At 50.7% G+C, this 18,100-nt stretch overlaps 1 protein-coding gene across 9 annotated transcripts in view; it reads right to left on the reverse strand.

The window, feature by feature from the left end:
* Positions 1 to 18,100, reverse strand: part of IL4R (interleukin 4 receptor) — a 40,730-nt gene that overhangs the window by 9,028 nt on the left and 13,602 nt on the right. For 5 of the 9 annotated variants that reach the window (XM_022588460.3, XM_022588458.3, XM_022588462.3 and 2 more), the window contains 6 exons: positions 13,766 to 13,853; positions 13,192 to 13,366; positions 11,321 to 11,472; positions 9,989 to 10,140; positions 4,838 to 4,994; positions 1,648 to 1,747 (listed from right to left, as the gene is read on the reverse strand). In XM_022588460.3, the coding sequence (XP_022444168.3) occupies positions 1,648 to 1,747; positions 4,838 to 4,994; positions 9,989 to 10,140; positions 11,321 to 11,472; positions 13,192 to 13,366; positions 13,766 to 13,835 (806 nt within the window). In that variant the 5' untranslated portion in view covers positions 13,836 to 13,853. The other 4 variants (XM_022588464.3, XM_022588463.3, XM_022588459.3 and 1 more) reach the window with 3 other exon arrangements.

Raw genomic sequence — 18,100 nt, forward strand, 5'->3', positions numbered from 1 at the left:
ACCCCACTCTACCGATGAGAAGACTGAGGCCCAGGGAGGTGAAGTGACAGCTAAGAGCTGGGTTTGGGCTCCAGCATCCTGCTACCCAGAGTGGAGTTCCTAATGTGGCCGCCTCTGCTCCAGAGGGAACAAGTTCCAGGGAATCAGGAGACACTCAAGCTGCAGAGAGAGAATTCTGGGTTTCCCCTTCAACAACCTTTACTCTGGAGGAGCTGAGGGTAAGGTGCTGGGGAGAGGCCTGGGATGGCCTGAGAGGCTGAGGTATTCCTTCTCCCTTCCTGGGTCAGCCTGGAGCCACGGAGCGTCAGTGCTGGGAGGGAAGGTCCTCAGACACCCCCTGGATTAGCCTCCACCCACTCCACTCAGTCAGTTAACACACATTTATTGAGTACCTACTATGTACCACTCACTGTGCCAGGCCTCGGGGACACACAGTGAACAAGACAGGCAAAAACCCTGCAGAAATGATTATGTGACATCATTCATTCCTGGCGATAAGTGCCAGGAATAAAAATAAAGAAGATAGGGACTAGAGAGGAATAGTGTGATCCAGGAAGGCCTCCCTGAGGAGGTGACTTCTGAGAGGCAACTGTAGGTGGAGGAGGAGTCAGTCTCGGTGATGCCTGGAAAAAGGGCTTTCCAGGCAGAGAGCACAGCAAGTGCAAAGGCTCCAAGGGAAGATCTTGCTTGGGGTGTTCAAAGAACAGCAAGGTTGGAGCACTGGAACACAGTGAGTAGGGGTAGGGAAGACAGACGATGGGGAAACTGAGGCTCAGAGAAGGAGAAAGACCAGCCCAGGGGGGCTCAGAGGCATCAGCAACAGACGTGGAGAGGGGACCTTGCATTCCCTGCACACCTACTGTATGCCCGGCAGAGTGCAGACACTTGCTCACATCAATCCTCAACCATCGCCATCCTTAAGTGGTCAACTGGGGCCCGCTCGTCCCATTTCAGAGGTGGGAGGACTGAGGCTCTGAGACTCCATGATTCCAAGGGCTCAAGCTCACTGGAAACAAGGTTCCTTCTGTCCCCCTACACCGAGTGATCGGGGAGTCCCTTAGGACTCTTGGGACTGATGAAATAGGGACCCAAGGCTGAACAGAGGTTCAGAAACTTGGTCACACAGCTACGAAGCACCAAGGCCAGGATCTGAACCCAGGTCTGACTCTGCAGGACAGTCATCTAGAATTCCTCTGTCTATTGCCACGTGCCTTCAAGTGTCTGGGCCATACCCTGGGCATGATCCACCTCACTTCTGCCAAAGGAAGGCCCTGCCCCCAGCTCCTGCCCTGGACAGCTCCTTTCCCCTAGTCAGGTCTCAGCTCAAACACCTCGTCAGAGGGGCCCACACTGGCCTCCCCATCCAAAACAGCCCCTGGAGCATTTCACCCCCTCGCCCTGGCATATCTCCTTCAGCGCAAGGATCACTATGGAAAACAGCCATGGTTACTCGGTGGCCTGGCATCTTGTGCCTCCCCAAGGACACAGGGTCCCTGTCGGTCTCAGTGCCTCGCACATAGTAGCTGCTCAATAAATATCTATCGTTGAATGAAAGGGCTGCAAGCTGACAGATCAGAGGGGAAATTCCCACCCACTCCACACCACAGGGGGCTGGCTTGGCAGCCTCCTGCACAGCTCAGGACTCACTTGATGATGCTGACATAGCAGGACAGGCAGACAGCCAGGATGACGACGCAGGAGATGCTGACGCCCAGTGGGAGGCGCTGCTCCAAGGTCGCCTCATAGTCTGGAAGTGGAGGGAAGCCGTGAGCTTGCATCGTGCTGCGTCCAGCCTGGTCTCCATTTCCCAGAGCAGGAGACCGAGGCCTCGTGAAAGCATCCTCCAAGACTCTGCGTGAGCTGGCCGCTGCATCCCCTCCTACTCCCCTCTCTTGCACATTGAGTCCTCGCCACATCGGCCTCCTTGCTGTCCCGTTCCTCCAAAGCTCGGGGCCACCTCAGGATCTTGAACATGCTGCTTTCTCTTTTTTGAAATAAGTGGGGTCAAGGGCAGAGACTCTGGAGCTGGACGGCCCCAGTTCGAAGCCTGACTCTGTCATATACTAGCTGGCGACCCAGGACAAGCCCCTCACTCACTCTGTACCTTGGTTTCCTCTCTGTGCAACGGGGTTAATAACTACTTAACTCATAGGGTTGTTCTGAGGATTGTACGATTTAATATACACTTGAAGCCGTGCCTGCACGTCCATTCACACAGCTGGCCCCCTCTCCTTGCTTTATTTCCTTCCCAGAATTATTGTCCTCGGGATCTAGATCTCATTTATATTTTTATTTACTTGTTTATTTTCTGTCTCCCCCTCTAGAATGTCAGTTCCACAAGAACAGGGATTTTTGCCTATTTTGTTCACCACTAGGCCAGCACGTAGTAGGAGCTCAAGAAATATCTGTGGAAATAATGAGTGTCCAGCACATGGTATCTGTCCCATACAAGTTATTTCCGTTCCCTTCTGCAGGTTAAAGGAAGAATCAAATCAATGTGACAAAACTTTCCCAAGCACTTACTGTGTTGGCACCATACTGGGCAATGGAGATATAGACACAGAGCAGATACTACCCATAGAGCTCACAGCCCGGAGTGGGAGACAGGTGGTCAAGAGGTATCCATGGAACAGGATAGGCGATGCTGAGAGGGGCGTGTGGTGGGTTGGGTTGGGGTACCTGCCAATCACCACTGTGCCCAGCACTTTGAAGAATCCTTCCTTCATTGAATGTTCACAACAGCCCTTCCTTCTCCCCATTGTACGGATGATGCCCGAGGCAGCCTCCACCATGCAACAGCTATCTCCCCTTCTTCTTTGCTAGGCTGCAATGTGCCCACCCTGAGGTTTGGGCCAGTCATGGGCCAAAACTAGTCCCCTTTTCAGACATTTCAGTTCCCAGCCTCCCTTGCAGTTGGGAGAGGCCACGTGACAGTCCTGAACAATGAAAGGCAAGGGAAAGGCCACCAGGACTGGAAATGTTTTTGTTTCATGATAAAAGATGCACGGGATGCACTCCTTGTGGCAGCCTTCCATTTCCTTTGGGTCTTGGGCATGAGGGTGTGTGCAGCAGACAACTTGGGGCCATGAGGTGACAAGAGTAAAGATAAAATGCTACCATGCTAGGGATGGCAGAGGGAAAGAAAAGACTCTGTGGTGATGTAACTGAGCGGCTGTATGAACCAGGAAGGTCCACTGGCAAGACTTCATTTTAGGGGAATTCCCTGGCAGCGGTCCAGTGATTAGGACTCTGCACTTCCACTGCAGGGGGCGTGGGTTCGATCCCTGGTGGGGGAATTAAGATCCCACATGCTGCACGGCCAAAAATAAATAAAATAAAGACTTCATTTTATGTAAGATAATTCAATACTCTTTTGCAAAAGTGTGATAAAGTCACAAAGAGTTGTTTGGAGGATGCAGCTACCAGGTGAGGGACTACATTTCCCAGAATCCCTTACAGCTATGTGTGGCCATGTGACCAGCTCCACCAATAGAGCTTGAGAGGAAGGGATGTGTGTCACTTCTGGGCTAAGACTTTTAAGAAGCCCGTGTGGTCTCCCCGCTCTCATTCCCTTTCTGCTGGCTGGATGCAGATGACGGCAGGTCCACAGAGCAGGGATTCTTAACTTGGGGTCCACAGACCTCCAACATGGTTGCCGTTAGGATTTAGGGGTCTGGGAACTTGGATGGGAAAGAAATGATATCTTTGTTTTCACTAACTTCTGAAACCTGGCATTTCCTCCCATTAGGAATAGAGGGAGCAAACCACAGTAATAGCAGCATCAGTTACTTAGCCCCCATCAGAAGTCACAGCTATTCTCAAATCACCTGACAGCTGCAGTAGCAGGAAATGCCATTTATGTTCATCTACTTTGAAATTACAGTATTTATGACAACTACCACTAGATCCTGTTTTTAATGTGTTATTAAAGAAGCATGTATTCCTAGATAACAAATATATTTTAAAATCCTTTTATAATCGCATTTCAATAAAATTAGGTTTCCCTTAAAGGCCTATGTATTTTATTTTATACGTTTAAAAATATGATTCTGGCTTGTGGTTGCCAAGGGGGGAAGGTGGGGAGGAGGGATGAATTGGGAGGTTGGGACTGGCATATACACACTACTGTATATAAAATAGATAATCAACAAGGACCTACTGTACAGCACAGGGAACTCTACTCAATATTCTGTAATAACCTACATGGGAAAAGAATCTGAAAAAGAATAGATATATGAATACATATGACTAAATCACTCTGCTGGACACCTGAAACTAACATAACGTTGTGAATCAACTATACTCTAAAATAAAATTAAAAATTAAAAAAAATAAAAATATTATTCTGAGATGAGGTCCACAGGCTTCACCAGACTGCCAAAGGGGTCCACGATACAGAAAGGCTGAGAATCTCTGTCCTAGAGAATGATGGAGCCACAGGGAGGAAAATCACCTACCAGTCAGCAAAGTTCGTGTTGAATTGTTATGTGAGCAAGAAACATATTTCTACGGTGTTAAGCCGCAGAGCTTGTGGGTTTTACTGTAACCTACCCTACCCTGACCAGTATACCACATCAGTTGGTAATTCTGTCACTGCAATTAGAGCATCCTGTGATATGGAAACCAGATGTTTGGCTTGGGGAAGTCTCTGGCCACAGAATGAAAGTGGGGAACAGAGATGCTAACTGCTGGGAATTCCCTGGTGGCCTCGTGGTTAGGATTCCGGGCTTTCATTGCCGTGGCCCAGGTTCAATCCCTGGTTCCGTTTTCAGGGAACTGAGATCCTGCAAGCCACACGGCGCGGCCGACTGCTCAGGACTCCCAGCAGGATACTCACAGTTAAGCCACTTGGCGCTGGGGCTCCACTCACTCCAGGTGCTGTTGTAGCTCTGAGCCCAGGCCTTCACCTGTGCGCTGTAGGAAGCTCCAGACTTTAGGGTGCTGGCTGCAAAGCGGAGGGTGGGCCCCTTGTAGGTCACGTTATAAATTCTGAACTGGTAGAGGAAAGGGAGCCATTAGTGCACCAAGTCTGGGGGAGGGGAGTACCAGCTCCCACCCGGGCTGCTGTCCTTAGCTGACCCCACAATGTTTAAGAGCCACCAGCCTGGGTATTTGGTTATTCCTCCAATTTCAGGCCCTTGTTTGTCACTTCCACAACTGTGACCAGAATCGAGCAGGATGGGTCAGGGAATCAGTCCTTATCCTGACCCTCACTCCCACCCTGATCAGCCATTTTGACGTTACTGGGGCAAGTCAATGAACCTTTCTGAGTTTTAGTTTCCTCATCTGTAAAATGCAGGTAAGAGTTCCTACTGCCACTTTCTGGCTGTGTGACCTTAGATAAGTGACATAATTTCTCTGGACCTTGATGTCTTCTGCAACATGGCGATAATAAAAGTGCCTACCTCCCAGGGTTCCTGTGAGGATTAAGTGGGTTAACACAGGTAAGCACTTTGGACAGGGCCAGGCATGCGGGGAGCACGAGAGTGATCTTTCTGAGGCACAGACAGGGTCACCGCGTCCCTCTCTCTCCTTCAAGGGCTCTCTGGAGGCTCCACAGTCAAGCCCAAACACAATGGCCCATCATCTCAGTCCCGCCCAACCTAGCCCCAACTGGGAAGGGAGGTTCAAGATCTGTTGTTAAGTGAAAAAGGTAACATGAAGATTAGTATGTGTTGTCTGTTGCCTTTCATGTTCAAAACATAGAGGGAGAAGGCATAGTGATGGTGGCAGACAGACTCATATGGCCCCGTGACCCCACCTTGTATCACGCCCTTGTGTAATCCCCTCTCCTTGCCTAAAGGGGCAGGGGGACCTAAGACTTGTTCCTAACCAACAGAATATGGTGAAGGTGATGGATACATAGGGACTACGTGGATGTAATTCCATTATGCAAGGCTGTAACTCCAACTTGCTAGGAGACTCTCTCCCCCTTGCTGGCTTTGAAAAGGCCACAAGGGAAGGAACTGCGGGCGGCCTCCCAACAAAGGTCAGCAAGAACCCGACGCTCTCAGTTCAAAGCCCACAAGAAACTGGATGCTGCCAACGTCACAGGAGCTTGGAAGCAATCCCCTGGCCAACCCCTGTGTGTGCGGCCTTGTGAGACCCTAAGCAGAGGACCCAGCTGAGCCGTGCCCAGACTCCAGACCCCCAGAAACTCTGGGGCAATAAATATGTGCTGTTTAAAGCAGTTCTGTTTGCAGTAATATTTTCATGTAATAATAAAAACTTCACGGTGATGAAGGAACACACACACATTTGCTCGTACAGGCATAAACTCTCTCTAGAAGGACACACACGCCTCCACACCCTCTGCCTGCTCTAGCCTGGCCTTCCCCTCCTGGCAAGAGATGGGGAGCAGTGGTCAAACTCTGGGAGAGGTACTGGAGATTGGGGTTAGGAGAGAAACATAGTTCCTTTCTAAGTCCTTCGGTAGCCTTTGAATTTTTTACTTCATGTGAATATTACTTTTATTTTTAAGACTTTAAAAAAATAAAAAATGAAGTAAAGTTTGGGTTCAGGATGGATTCTGACAGCACGACAGTGGCCTGAATCCTCTGCCTGGGCTTCTCCCCCTGTGGAGGGTCCATCCCTTCGCGGCCCCCCCCCTTCCAATCCCCCACAGCCCCTTCCCAGCTCCTGGCAACACTGCTCCTGCTGGCAGGTTGGAAGCACCTGGGGGCAACGGTCTGGTGTAAAGGGAGCCGAGGGGAGGTGTGCACAGCAAGGAAGCAAAGTCCTAACAGTTGCTGGAGAAACTGGAGGGCAGCTGGAACTTTCCAGGGAAGCTGGGGACAGGGTGGGAGTGACAGGAGGAGACCAGGGCAGGGAGAGAAGGACACTCTTACTGCCGGTGTTCCTTTCTTTCTAAATCGCAGTAAACAGGAAGCAGCAGCTGGATCTGGTTCACTGAAGGAATCACACACCTTAGAGAGGAATAGGGAATTGGGAAATGGTTTACTAAGAAACAAAAAAGAAATTGAGCTTCCGAGGAACTACTTGTGGTTGGTGTGTTTTTTAACAAAAAAGGCCAGGTGTTCGCGAGACCATTCTGAGAGAAAGATCCGGAAGAAGAGAACAGCACAGGTCCCTCAGTCCAAATCCTGGCTTCAAATCCCAGCTTGGCCATTTCCAGCTGTGGGACACTGGGTGAGTCATTCCACCTCTCCAAACCTCAGTGTCCTGGTCACTAAAATGGATAGACAAACACCTTCCCACCTGCAGGGCTTTCCCAGTCATTAGTGAGAATACACATTGAGCCTGGCACATAGTAAGCACCCGCGACATTATCATGAACATGGCATTCATGGCCCTCAGTAAGCTTGTGGCCTCATTTTCTGCCTTTTCACTGTACACACTCCCACAGCCCGATAATCCTCAGATACACCATGAATTTTCATGCCTCCAAGCCTTGGCTCATGTAGCTCCCTCTGCCTGGCCTACCATTCCCTAGCTAGAGAACTCCTATACATCCTTCACTGCCCAAGCCAAAACTCTAACTCCATTATAGAACCTTGTCCAGAAATCATCCAGGACAATGAGCATCTCCATCTCCCAAATTCCACAGCGAGTTTCTAATATTTTTAGAATTGATCCCACCAGTCTGAGCCACAGGTGGTACCTGCAAGACTGTAGCAAACACAGCTGGGCACCCACCCAGCATCTACACAATTGGGGTCAGGTACCGAAAGCTCAGGGCAGGTAAGCCTCTGTCTCCAGTTCCAGGGTTAATTCTCATTGGTCTAAACCAATCATGGCTATTTCATTCCCTAACCTGTGACTGGTTAGAGAGGAGCATGTGACTATCTCTGGCCAATGACTAATGAGGGGAATTCTTCGGGCCCGGTTCTGTCCCTGGAAAGGGAGAGACGGGGGAAGGGTGTCTCAGTAGATTCTGCCCCACCAGCAAGAGAAGCTGGACCTGGAATTCTGAGGCCTGAGGCAGCCCCGAGCACCTACATGACCATTAAGCCATAGCCCAGGCACAATTCTGTCCGCTGGCTGGAGTCTGGTGCTGGGTCCTGAACCCAGCTGTGTTTCAGCCAGCCCAGTCTCTGTTTCCTCTTCCGCAGAACTTCCTTTGGGGAGCCACCCCTCCTTCATTTTCAGCCCATCTGGTTTGGGTGAGGCGGACCTGACCTGCTCCAGAGGTGGGCATGTGACTCAGCCCTGGCCAGTGAGAACACTGCACCAGCACCCCGTCTCCTGCCCACAGCCTGCGACAGGTTCAGAGAGTGGCATGTGATCCCAGGCAGGTAACTGATCATTGGCCCCAGGACTTTTACTGGGACTATCTGGAGAGAAGAACTTTTCCCACTGTGGTTTTAAGATGCAGGCCTGGACCTGCTAGTAGACATATTGGCAGCTACATGAGGGAAGAGCCTGCCTAAAAGTGAAGCCAACATAGAATAAAGCAGGAACAAAGGATGGAGATTCCTGGAACCTGGATCCAGCCATGATAAGCAAATAACTGATATTCCTTTGGACCCTATAGGTTGTACCCTTCTCTCCCCTCCAGCCTATGCCCTGAACGAAGCCTGCACAGGCCCAGGAACGGGAAGGGGATTTACTGACAAAACTGACCCTGCGTCTTTCCTCAGTGTCTGTGCCAACCACCTCTTCTCGACTGCTCTGAGAGCCTGGCTGCCCCACTCCTGCTTCTACCCCACATCCTGGCCCAGTGCCAAGGAGGAAAACCACACCTGAGAGATGTAAATCAACACCTGCCACCCCCCCACCCCCGGCTTGGCCAGGAAGAGAAGAAGCAGGGACGGAAGCTGATGTGACAGCTCAAGATGTCAGGGGCCTGCTCCCCGGCAGCCGAAGCCAGGCCAGCCAGGGTCCCGGGACACGAGGGCATGGCTCCCAGCAGACCCTCAACAGTTACAGGCCTGGGCGCGGGAGGGAGAGTCAGATGGGATTTCCAAGGCCTGTGGCACTCAGGAGAAAAGGAGGATGACGTTTATGACAGGGGAGCCTGTCTGCGTCATATATTGCCTGCTCTCCACAGCCCTATGGGATGGGTACTCTTGTTATCGCCATGTTACAGATGGGGAAACTGAGGCACAAGGAGGTTCAGCAAAAACCTCAAGATCATGCAGCAAGTGGCAGGGCAGGTACTGGAACCCAGCTCTGTAGGACTCTGGGGCCCCTGGTATTCACATGTCATCCCTGCAATGGGAATATCTGAGGGGAAAACATGGGTGGTTGCAAATGGCCTCCACCCCCAGTTGCACCTAAAATAGAGGCAGGCCAAGCCACCCACTGTGTAGCCCCTGTGATTATTTACTTCATCGTTTCCTACAAATCAGCTCTCCCTATTTAAAAAATGTCAATACATTCGTTTTTTTAAAAAGGAACATCATAAAATAAAATAATAGAATAGAATAAGATAAAATAAAATGGAACCTCACTGCCACTGCTATGACTGGAAAGCAAGTATGAAATGCCGTGAGCATCTCATAAAGTAAATGCAATCAAAACCACGTAACGGCATGAAATTTCGGCTGAACTTGTTTTCTGGGGGAAGGCTCTGAGCCTGCAGCCTCTTCTCTCTGTTAAAGAGAAGAATTAGTAAACCAATCAGCTCAGCTGAGATGCCTCCCTTGACAGTCAGGGTCGGGCAGGAGCGCGGGCGTGGAGTGACCGTCTCACCCTGGGATTCGCTCATTTAAGTGTGTTTGGAGGTATCACCTAAAATCCCAAGTGTCCCGCCCCCTGGGAAACAAATGTGGTCCAGAGTCCTTCTTTATAGATGAGGAACAGTGCCCGGAAATAAACTCCCCTGTCTGCACGCTGGGAATCAGGGGCCTGGAGCGGTGGAGGGCCTGGTCCTGGCATAGAGCCAGAGGAGAAGCTGGGGGTCCAGATCCCCAGGGTTTGCTGTCCAATCGCGGGTCACTTTCCCCATCTCCCACCCCAGAGCCTGAGTCTCGACCCATCTGAGTCTCAAGAGGTCACAGAGAGACCCCACAGGGCGCCCACTCACATCCGTGGGGTCGTTCTCATTTGAGATGTTGACCAGGTAGGTGAGCTCGGAGTATAGGTGATTCTCAGGAGGGTACGGGTTGTTCCACGTCAGCAGCCACGTGCGGGAGATGTTGGCGTGAACAGTGAGGTTTCTGGGCGCCAGGGGTTTCACTGCGGAGAAGTGGTGCTTGGTGAGGGGCTGGGCTGGGCGTCAGGAGGAGGCCCGGCCCGGCCTGCAGACCATTTAGATTTTCAGTCAACACCACCTCCGTAATACGTTGATGGGATACCACACAGATTTTGTCGTAGTGGAGAATTAAAACCCTGATACCGATTCTCATGTCGCTAAAATCCACTTTAGCGGTTGTTAACTACATTTCCACAGTGAGTGCAAAATGCATAAGCAAAGTAACCCAAACTTTGGCCTTTCTACCTTTATCCTTCACTCTATTGGCCATCTCTGTGCTCTGTATTATTATCTACTAAGTATTTTTCTTTATTTTGATTCATGTGTTTTAAAACTTAGTCTCTTTTAAAGCAATCATATCCATGAGATCACAGGTATATAATGAGCATTAAAATCAACACACACATAAAAATTCTTTCAATTCATGGATTCGTTCCTGGGTCAATTTAAATCACCCCCCCCCACACCCTCCAACTCCGGGTATGAGTAAGCCCTTCCGGAATTGCTGATGGAGGTGACTACTGTGAGCTCTGTGAGAATACTGCCTCTGCTGCTGAGGAGCTGTGTGACCTGAGGGCAGGTTACTTGCCTTCTCTGAACTATGTACGGTTTTTCACAATTGCAAAATAGGGATAATAACTGTCTTTTGGAAACTGAGGCTCAGAGAGGTAACATGACTTGCCCAAGATCATACAGCAATAAGTAGTGTTTTAAACTCCTGTCACTACACCCCAGCAAGCTCTTGGGGAATTCCTGCGGGAACTCTGGGTACCAGGATAAGGTCCGCCTCCCATGGTCTAGACTGTCTGAAGAAGCAGCAGCTGAACAGTTGACAGAGGGTGGAAGGACGGTTCCCGGCTCAGTTTCTGATCTGCAGCAAGCATGCCTTCCACCAAATACGCCTCATTCAGCACCCTGATATGGGCACTTAAACACAGGGGGTTGACATATCTGAACCGAAGGGGTCCTGACGTACTGCTGAGCCCAGCCCCATTTCAAAGATGGGAGGACTGAGGCCCAGAAAGGGGCAACAGCCCCATGAGGGGTTGGAGGCTGCTTGAATGGCCCCCTCCCCCAAATGGAGCCTGCCTTCCCTGCCCTGGCCGCTGTGGGAACAGCTGCAGCCCCGCCCTAGGCTACCCCGCCCTGCCCCGCCCTGCTCACCATGCTCACTGGGCTTGAAGGAGCTCTTCCACAGCAGCTGCTCCCCAGCCCACAGGTCCAGCTGGTAGGTGTCCACACTGACCACGTTATCCATATGCATATGGCACACGCACACCGCGCCAGCTCTGTTCTCGGGGACACACGTGTGGTTTCTGCAGACACAGATGTTGCATTAGGCTGGTCATGTGACCCACGGGCATCCCAGGATACACCTCAAGGGACCACAGGCCCTTCCAGCTTCCTGGTCACTCTGCCTCAAGGACCAGATCTGGGAACTTGGGAGCAGAGTGGCCAGGATGCAATGGGGACAGGGGCCTGGGACCACCTCCCTGCTGGCCACAGCCCCTCACCACACCCGCCATGGACTCTTATCCGCCCCTGACCCCAGCCTTGGACCCTGAAAGCCAGCAAAAGGGAAGAACCCACAGCATGAAAGAATTTGTAACAACGTATGTGTCTGTTCCAGCACCCCTCTGGTAGCACAGTTTAGCCCAGTACAGCGGACTGTGGCTTGGCAGGCACATACCCTGTGCCCCACAGCCTAATCCTAATGTGTCACCCAAAACAGCCAACCCCATGTCTCACGGACTAGGCCAGGGGTCAGCAAACGTCTTCTGTAATGGGCCAGATGGTAAATATTTGGGGCTTTGGGGGCCATACTCTTGCTGTTCCGACTACACAACCCTGCTGATACAGCACAAAAACGCCCCAGCCACAGACAATACGCAAACAAATGGGCACGGCTGCGTGTCAGTAAAACTTTATTTACAAAACACGTGGTAGGCCAGATGTGGCCCATGGGCCACAGTTTGCAGATCCCTGGTCTAGGCCAATGTATCACATACAGAAGCACAGCTGGTCCACCTTAGTATATCGTGGAATAACAGCTCTGTCAGTGTAGCCCACATCAGGTGGGCTGTATATCCCAATGTGCTCCATAACTGTGTGCCTTGTGTACTGGATCATGTCCTGGAGCACCACCTATACCAGTGGTTACCCCTGTGTACCATGGATTATCCCAGTGAACCACCTGGAAAAACATATCCCAAGTTCCATGGTCCACCAACCATTGCTGTGAACTCCACTGCTAACACTGCACCCCCAAACAATGGCCTAGCCCAGAGGTTCTCAAAGTGTGGTCTGGGATTCCACTAGGTCAAACTGGTTTCATAGTAATACTCCGACATTAGTTGCCATTTCCACTCTCCTTCTCTCACAAGTGTACAGTGGACTTTTCCAGAGGGTACACGATGTGTGATGATGCCGTTGCTCCAACAGCCTGTTGAATGTGAACTTGTGGGCTGTTGTGATTTAAAATTTCTGTTTTAATTTACAATAGGGGAAATATTGATAGATGTAAGCTACTCAGACTAAAGCTTTGGGGGTCCTCGCTAATTCTTTTCTTTCTTTCTTTCTTTCTTTGGTTGCACCGGATCTTAGTTGCAGCATGCAGGATCTTTAGTTGCACCATGCGAACTCTTAGTTGCGGCATGTGGGATCTGGTTCCCTGACCAGGGATAGAACCTGAGCCCCCTGCACTGGGAGTATGGACTCTTAGCCACTGGACCACCTAGAAAGTCCCTTAATCCTTAAGCACACAAGAGAGTCCTGAGATGAAAAAGCTTGAGAACTGCTGGTCTAGTCCAGGATTCCACCACATCCACATGCCACGTGCCTCGGTGACACTGAGCTTGGAGCACCGTGACGCACTCGCTGTGTCTTACACACGCTGCACCCCAGGGCACCTCACCTCTACCACGCCCAGTAAGCCCCCGTGAACCGCATTTAGCACACGCACTCCAGGGTACCACGTGGGCCAGGCGAATTCCGAGGCAAACCTTCCCCAACTCCCAGTTCCAGCCCAGGCTTACTCAAAGTAGAAGAATTTCAGCTGGTAGAACAGGCGGAGCTCAGCTCTGCAGTTGGTGGGCCAGGCCATCTCCCACTCACAGGTGGAGATGTTGACGTAGTCGGAGAAGCAGGTGGGCCCCTGCAGGACCCTCACACTCCCTGGGGAGACACAGGAGACCTCTGAGCAGCTGGAGCCTGACGACCAAGAGGGATGAGTTGGAAACCAGCCCAAACAGACCAAGGGGCCCATCACAAAACAACAAAACCACTGTCCGAGGCACGGTCCTCACAATGCAGGGGCCAGGAATGGGGCTCTGTGAGCTTCCCAGCTGGCACTGGGGTGATGCCTGCAGCTGAAGAAATACCCTTGGGTACAGGGTCCATCAGCGGAGACAGACCAAATGCACCTTTATAGTATGCAAATGCAACTACCTGCCCTTGGCCGAATTAAAGGAAAAATATGTCAGTCTAAGGGTAGCTATCCCACCATCACAGGCATCTATCCCATGGCGTGAGCCTGGTGCATAAACAATCAATACTGTAAAGGTTTGCTGAATGAAGGAAGGAATGAATGAATGAGAGATGGTGACTTACCACAGCCTGCCGCCCACACCAGGATCAGACAGCCCACCGAAAACGTGAGCCCAGAGCGAAGCCACCCCATTGGGAGATCCTACAGCGCCTGCTGGGAGCAAGTGAGCCCGTTAGCGCTGATTCATGATTCCCACGGTCCCCATCATCCCGAGCCCAGCTTTCAGAGCTCACCTCCAGATACAGCCCTCCCCCTCCGCCGCATGCCCCCTCCACCCGGCCCCGCCTCCCTCTCCACCGGGCCTGCACCTGCCCCCCTGCACACCTTTACTTCCTGCTGCTCTTCGAATTCACTCTCACTCCTATGCCTTTCCTCTCCCTGTCCTCGTTGATACTCTCTCAGTCTCTGTCTTCTCTCTCATTTGTTCATTTTATTCATCCATCTATTCATAATGAGTAAATGGCCCCTTAATACTCCAGTGTTTATTAAGAAAAACAAGGACAGCCGCCGACATAGCTACAACACAACCATCCAAACCAGGAAATTAACACGGATGCGTTACTGCCAGCTAATGCACAGACCCGGTTTCCCTTTTGCTAACTGCCACAGCAACGCTCTTTATAAGTCCAGGATCTGGTCCAGAATCATGCGTTGCACCTGATGATCATGCCATCCCAGTGCCCAGGTCTTGGCTTCTGAATACTATTCTCGACTGACAGGAACCAGGGCTCCTCGGAGAAACAGCTGACTCCAGGAGCAGGGAAAGTACAAGAAAAGCCTGGAATTCTTCTTGTGCCAGAAAGTAAGGAAGTACTCCACGAATGATGGGGACCGCTTGAAAAGACATAGGAGCCAGCTAGGATGGATGCCCACTGGCCAAAACGGGCACAATTAGAGCCTCACAATGAATATTACAGTAACCAACCGTAACCCTTAGAGTTAAAATAGGGGTGCAGGAGTCTACGGCGATAAAGATGAGTAAGTGGGGGGAAGGGACAGCTCTATTTCACCACAGCAGGCTCCAAGTATCTCCCCACAAACTCACATTAATTAACTTTACATAATTCACATACAATACTTGATATATGTAATTGTATAGAACCTTATACACAGAAACCTGGCAGATACCACCTTAACCAAATGGTCAGTGTCGACATGGCCAGGAATGGGACAAACCAAGGTCATGAGCTTTCTGAAAACAATGCCCTTGGAAGAACACAGTATCACTTCCCTGGGGTCCCTGCCCCCAGTGCACAAATCACATGGAAACATCAGACAAGCCTACACTGAGGGGCAGTCTATGCAGGAAGCGGCCTAGACTCTTCAAAAAGTGCCCTGGGGGCAAAAGGCAAGGAGAATGGGAGATGTTCTCCTTTCAACTGTGTGTCTGTCATCCCGAGAGCCTGTGCTTGTCTTGTGCACGGCCAATCTCCTAGTACCTACGGCAATGCCTGGCACGCAGCACATGCTCAGGCAAGTCTGTCGAATAAATTCACTTTGGACATGATGTGGGGCCGCTGATGGGCTCAGCACGGGGCTGGAAAGCTCTCCCTAGGGGGAGACTTGGTATCCACTCAAAGTCTCAACTGGCCTTCCTGGCAGAGCCACAGTGAAGACCAAGGAAGGAGGGGTGGGGGTGGGGTTTGGAAAACAGTGATGCTGGTTTCCTCTGCCAAGTCCCAGCAACCTTCCTTCTTGTGAGTTCACAGACATCCACAGCATCCTGTGGCAGAGATGTCAAAGGGGTCACTCTAGCCCCAATTTTGAAGAAAGAGAAACAGAGAGGTCAAGACGCGTGTCCAAGGTCACACAGCAGAAAGGCTACCGTGGTAAAGTGCTTTAAAAAGGTGTGGGGGAGTGAAGCAACCCCCCCAGGGTAGATTAAATCATGACATCTACAGCGGTCAGGGTGTTATCTTTGATCTGTTTTGGAAGGCACATCCAGACGTATGCATGTGCATACACACACACACCCACACACGCACACTGACTGGTTTCACAGGGATGGCAGGTGCTGCATCTCAGGAGAAACCGCGGCACAGATGTGGTGGTGACAAGGCCTCTCTGAACATCACAGGGAACGAAGGACGAAGGTGCAGAGAAGCAGAGGAATTAAAAAGAATAATCACCAAATGATCAGGGTGTAAGACACATGGCAAAAGGGAATAATTTCAAGTCCACACCCTGACATGTAGGGGTTGGGGGGAGTCTTGGGGTCACCTGCCCAGCCCAAGTGGCAACCTGAACAGGGGTGCCTGCCGAGATCCCATCTCTGACATGTTGCCATCCAGTTTCTGCTTGTACTCTTTCCATGGATGGGGTGGTCACCCCTAGTCAGGCTTTTGAGCAGAGCCTGACTATTGCAAACAGCTCCCTTATGCTGAACCAAGCATTTGTGTAAACAAAGTCCTGCTTATTAAGTACTCACATGTGCTTGACCTTTTGCCATGTGCACTAGAGTTATTACCTTATTGACTCTGCCCAAGAACCCTGCAAGATGGGTTGTTATTTCCACTTTCTTCCTAAGGGAACCGAGGCCAGAGAGATCAAATAACTTGCCCATCGGGTCCCACAGCTGGCGAGAGGGCAGGGCCAGAGTCAGAATCCAGGTCTGCTGGCTTCTGAGACCAAGGTACCTTTCAATATACCAACTCCAGTTTCTCCTAGAACCACAGACTGAACCCAACAAGATGGAATGAAATGGGCCAGGAAGAGCTGGTCAACCTGCTTCCTTCTAAACATTTTACATCGATTAATTCAATAATCAAAACAGCTTTTCTAGGGCTTCCCTGGTGGCGCAGTGGTTGAGAGTCCGCCTGCCGATGCAGGGGATACGGGTTCGTGCCCCGGTCCGGGAAGATCCCACATGCCGTGGAGCGGCTGGGCCCGTGAGCCATGGCCGCTGAGCCTGCGCATCTGGAGCCTGTGCTCCGCAACGGGAGAGGCCACAACAATGAGAGGCCCACGTATCTCAAAAACAAAAACAAAAAAAACCCCAGCCAGCTCTTCTAGCTAAAGCCATATTAACAGAGATATGAGAGCCAAGACCAGGGAGGTGATAGTACCCAATTGTAACTGTGCATCCGTTTGGAAGAAATCTTGCTGATTTCAAGCTTGTCAAGGGGATGACAACTAATACAGAGAGGGCCTGAAAATCCCAGAGGGGCTAGAAGGCCTCTCCCTAAACAGCTCTGCTCTCCTATTTCCTGCAGTCTCATCATGCACTCAACAAACATACAATATTTACCAAAATATTTAAACATGCCAAGTTTCTTTCTAAACACTGTACATACAATAATTCAATATTTAAAACAGCCCTATTCAGTAACTACTAGTATTTTTTCCCATTTTTAGAGGAGGAAATCAAGGCTCAGGAAAGTTAAGTGACTTGTCTGAGGTTACAGAGAGGTGATAGTCCTGGGATTTGAACAGGGGCAGTGGGGCTCCAGAGCCTTGGCTCTTAACCACTATCTGTGTTTAGACCCCAGAGTTCTCAAAGTTTTGGAGGTCCCTGACCCATCTGAACCTCTGATGCAAACTCCAAGCTGTTTCCAGAAAAGTGCACACATTTAATTTTGCATTCCGTCTTAGTGGTTCAGACACAGCGGCTACTTGAGCTTACTGAAGCCCAAGTAAGGACTCCAGGTCAAAGCCCCACCTGCCCCCCAGGCAATGAGCGGTTTTTGAGGGTCTTTGAATCGGGTCGTGGCAAGGTTTTTCCAAGACCCAGTCTGGGGCTGGGGACAACGCTGAAACGAGGGGGAGCCGGCAGGGTGGGGGGCAGTTAGCAGTTGCTACAAACGCGAGTCTCTTCTCCATGCTGAAACCAGAGTCATTTTCAAATTGGAAACCAGGCCATGATCTGTCTGTTCACTTCACTGGCCTCTGGCCTCTGGTGAAAGATGTCTTCACCCCGGGGTCGGGGTTGGGGGGGGAGCACAGAGCCCCAGGGGTCCACAGCCCATCCAAGAGCAGCATCTCTGAGTCAGAATCAAATCCAAGCCCCGGAATGAAAGCAGCCAATCGAAAAGGCTACATGCTGCTTGATTCCCTTTATGTAACATTCTTGAAATGATCAGACTATGGAAATGGTGAATAGATTCGTGGTTGCCCGCATGGGTGTGGGAGGGGCAGCAGGGAGGGAGGGAGGTACGGCTATAAAAGGGCAACACAGGGATCCTTGTGATGATAGGACTGTTCTGTATCTCACTGCAGTGGTGGAGACAAAAACTGTACACGTGATACAGTTAAATTAATAAGAAGCAAGCTAACAAAATGAATAAAAATAACATGTGCGTGCGTGTGCAAACACACACGCAAACGAGTACCAGTAAAACGGAGGCAATCTGAGGAAGATCGGTGGTTTCTATCAATGTCAATACCTTGGTTGTGATATC

Source organism: Delphinapterus leucas, chromosome 15 (assembly GCF_059928025.1).
Source record: "Delphinapterus leucas isolate spDelLeu-1000000601 "Yukka" chromosome 15, BTC_Dleu_Yukka2, whole genome shotgun sequence".
Lineage (NCBI taxonomy): Eukaryota > Metazoa > Chordata > Mammalia > Artiodactyla > Monodontidae > Delphinapterus > Delphinapterus leucas.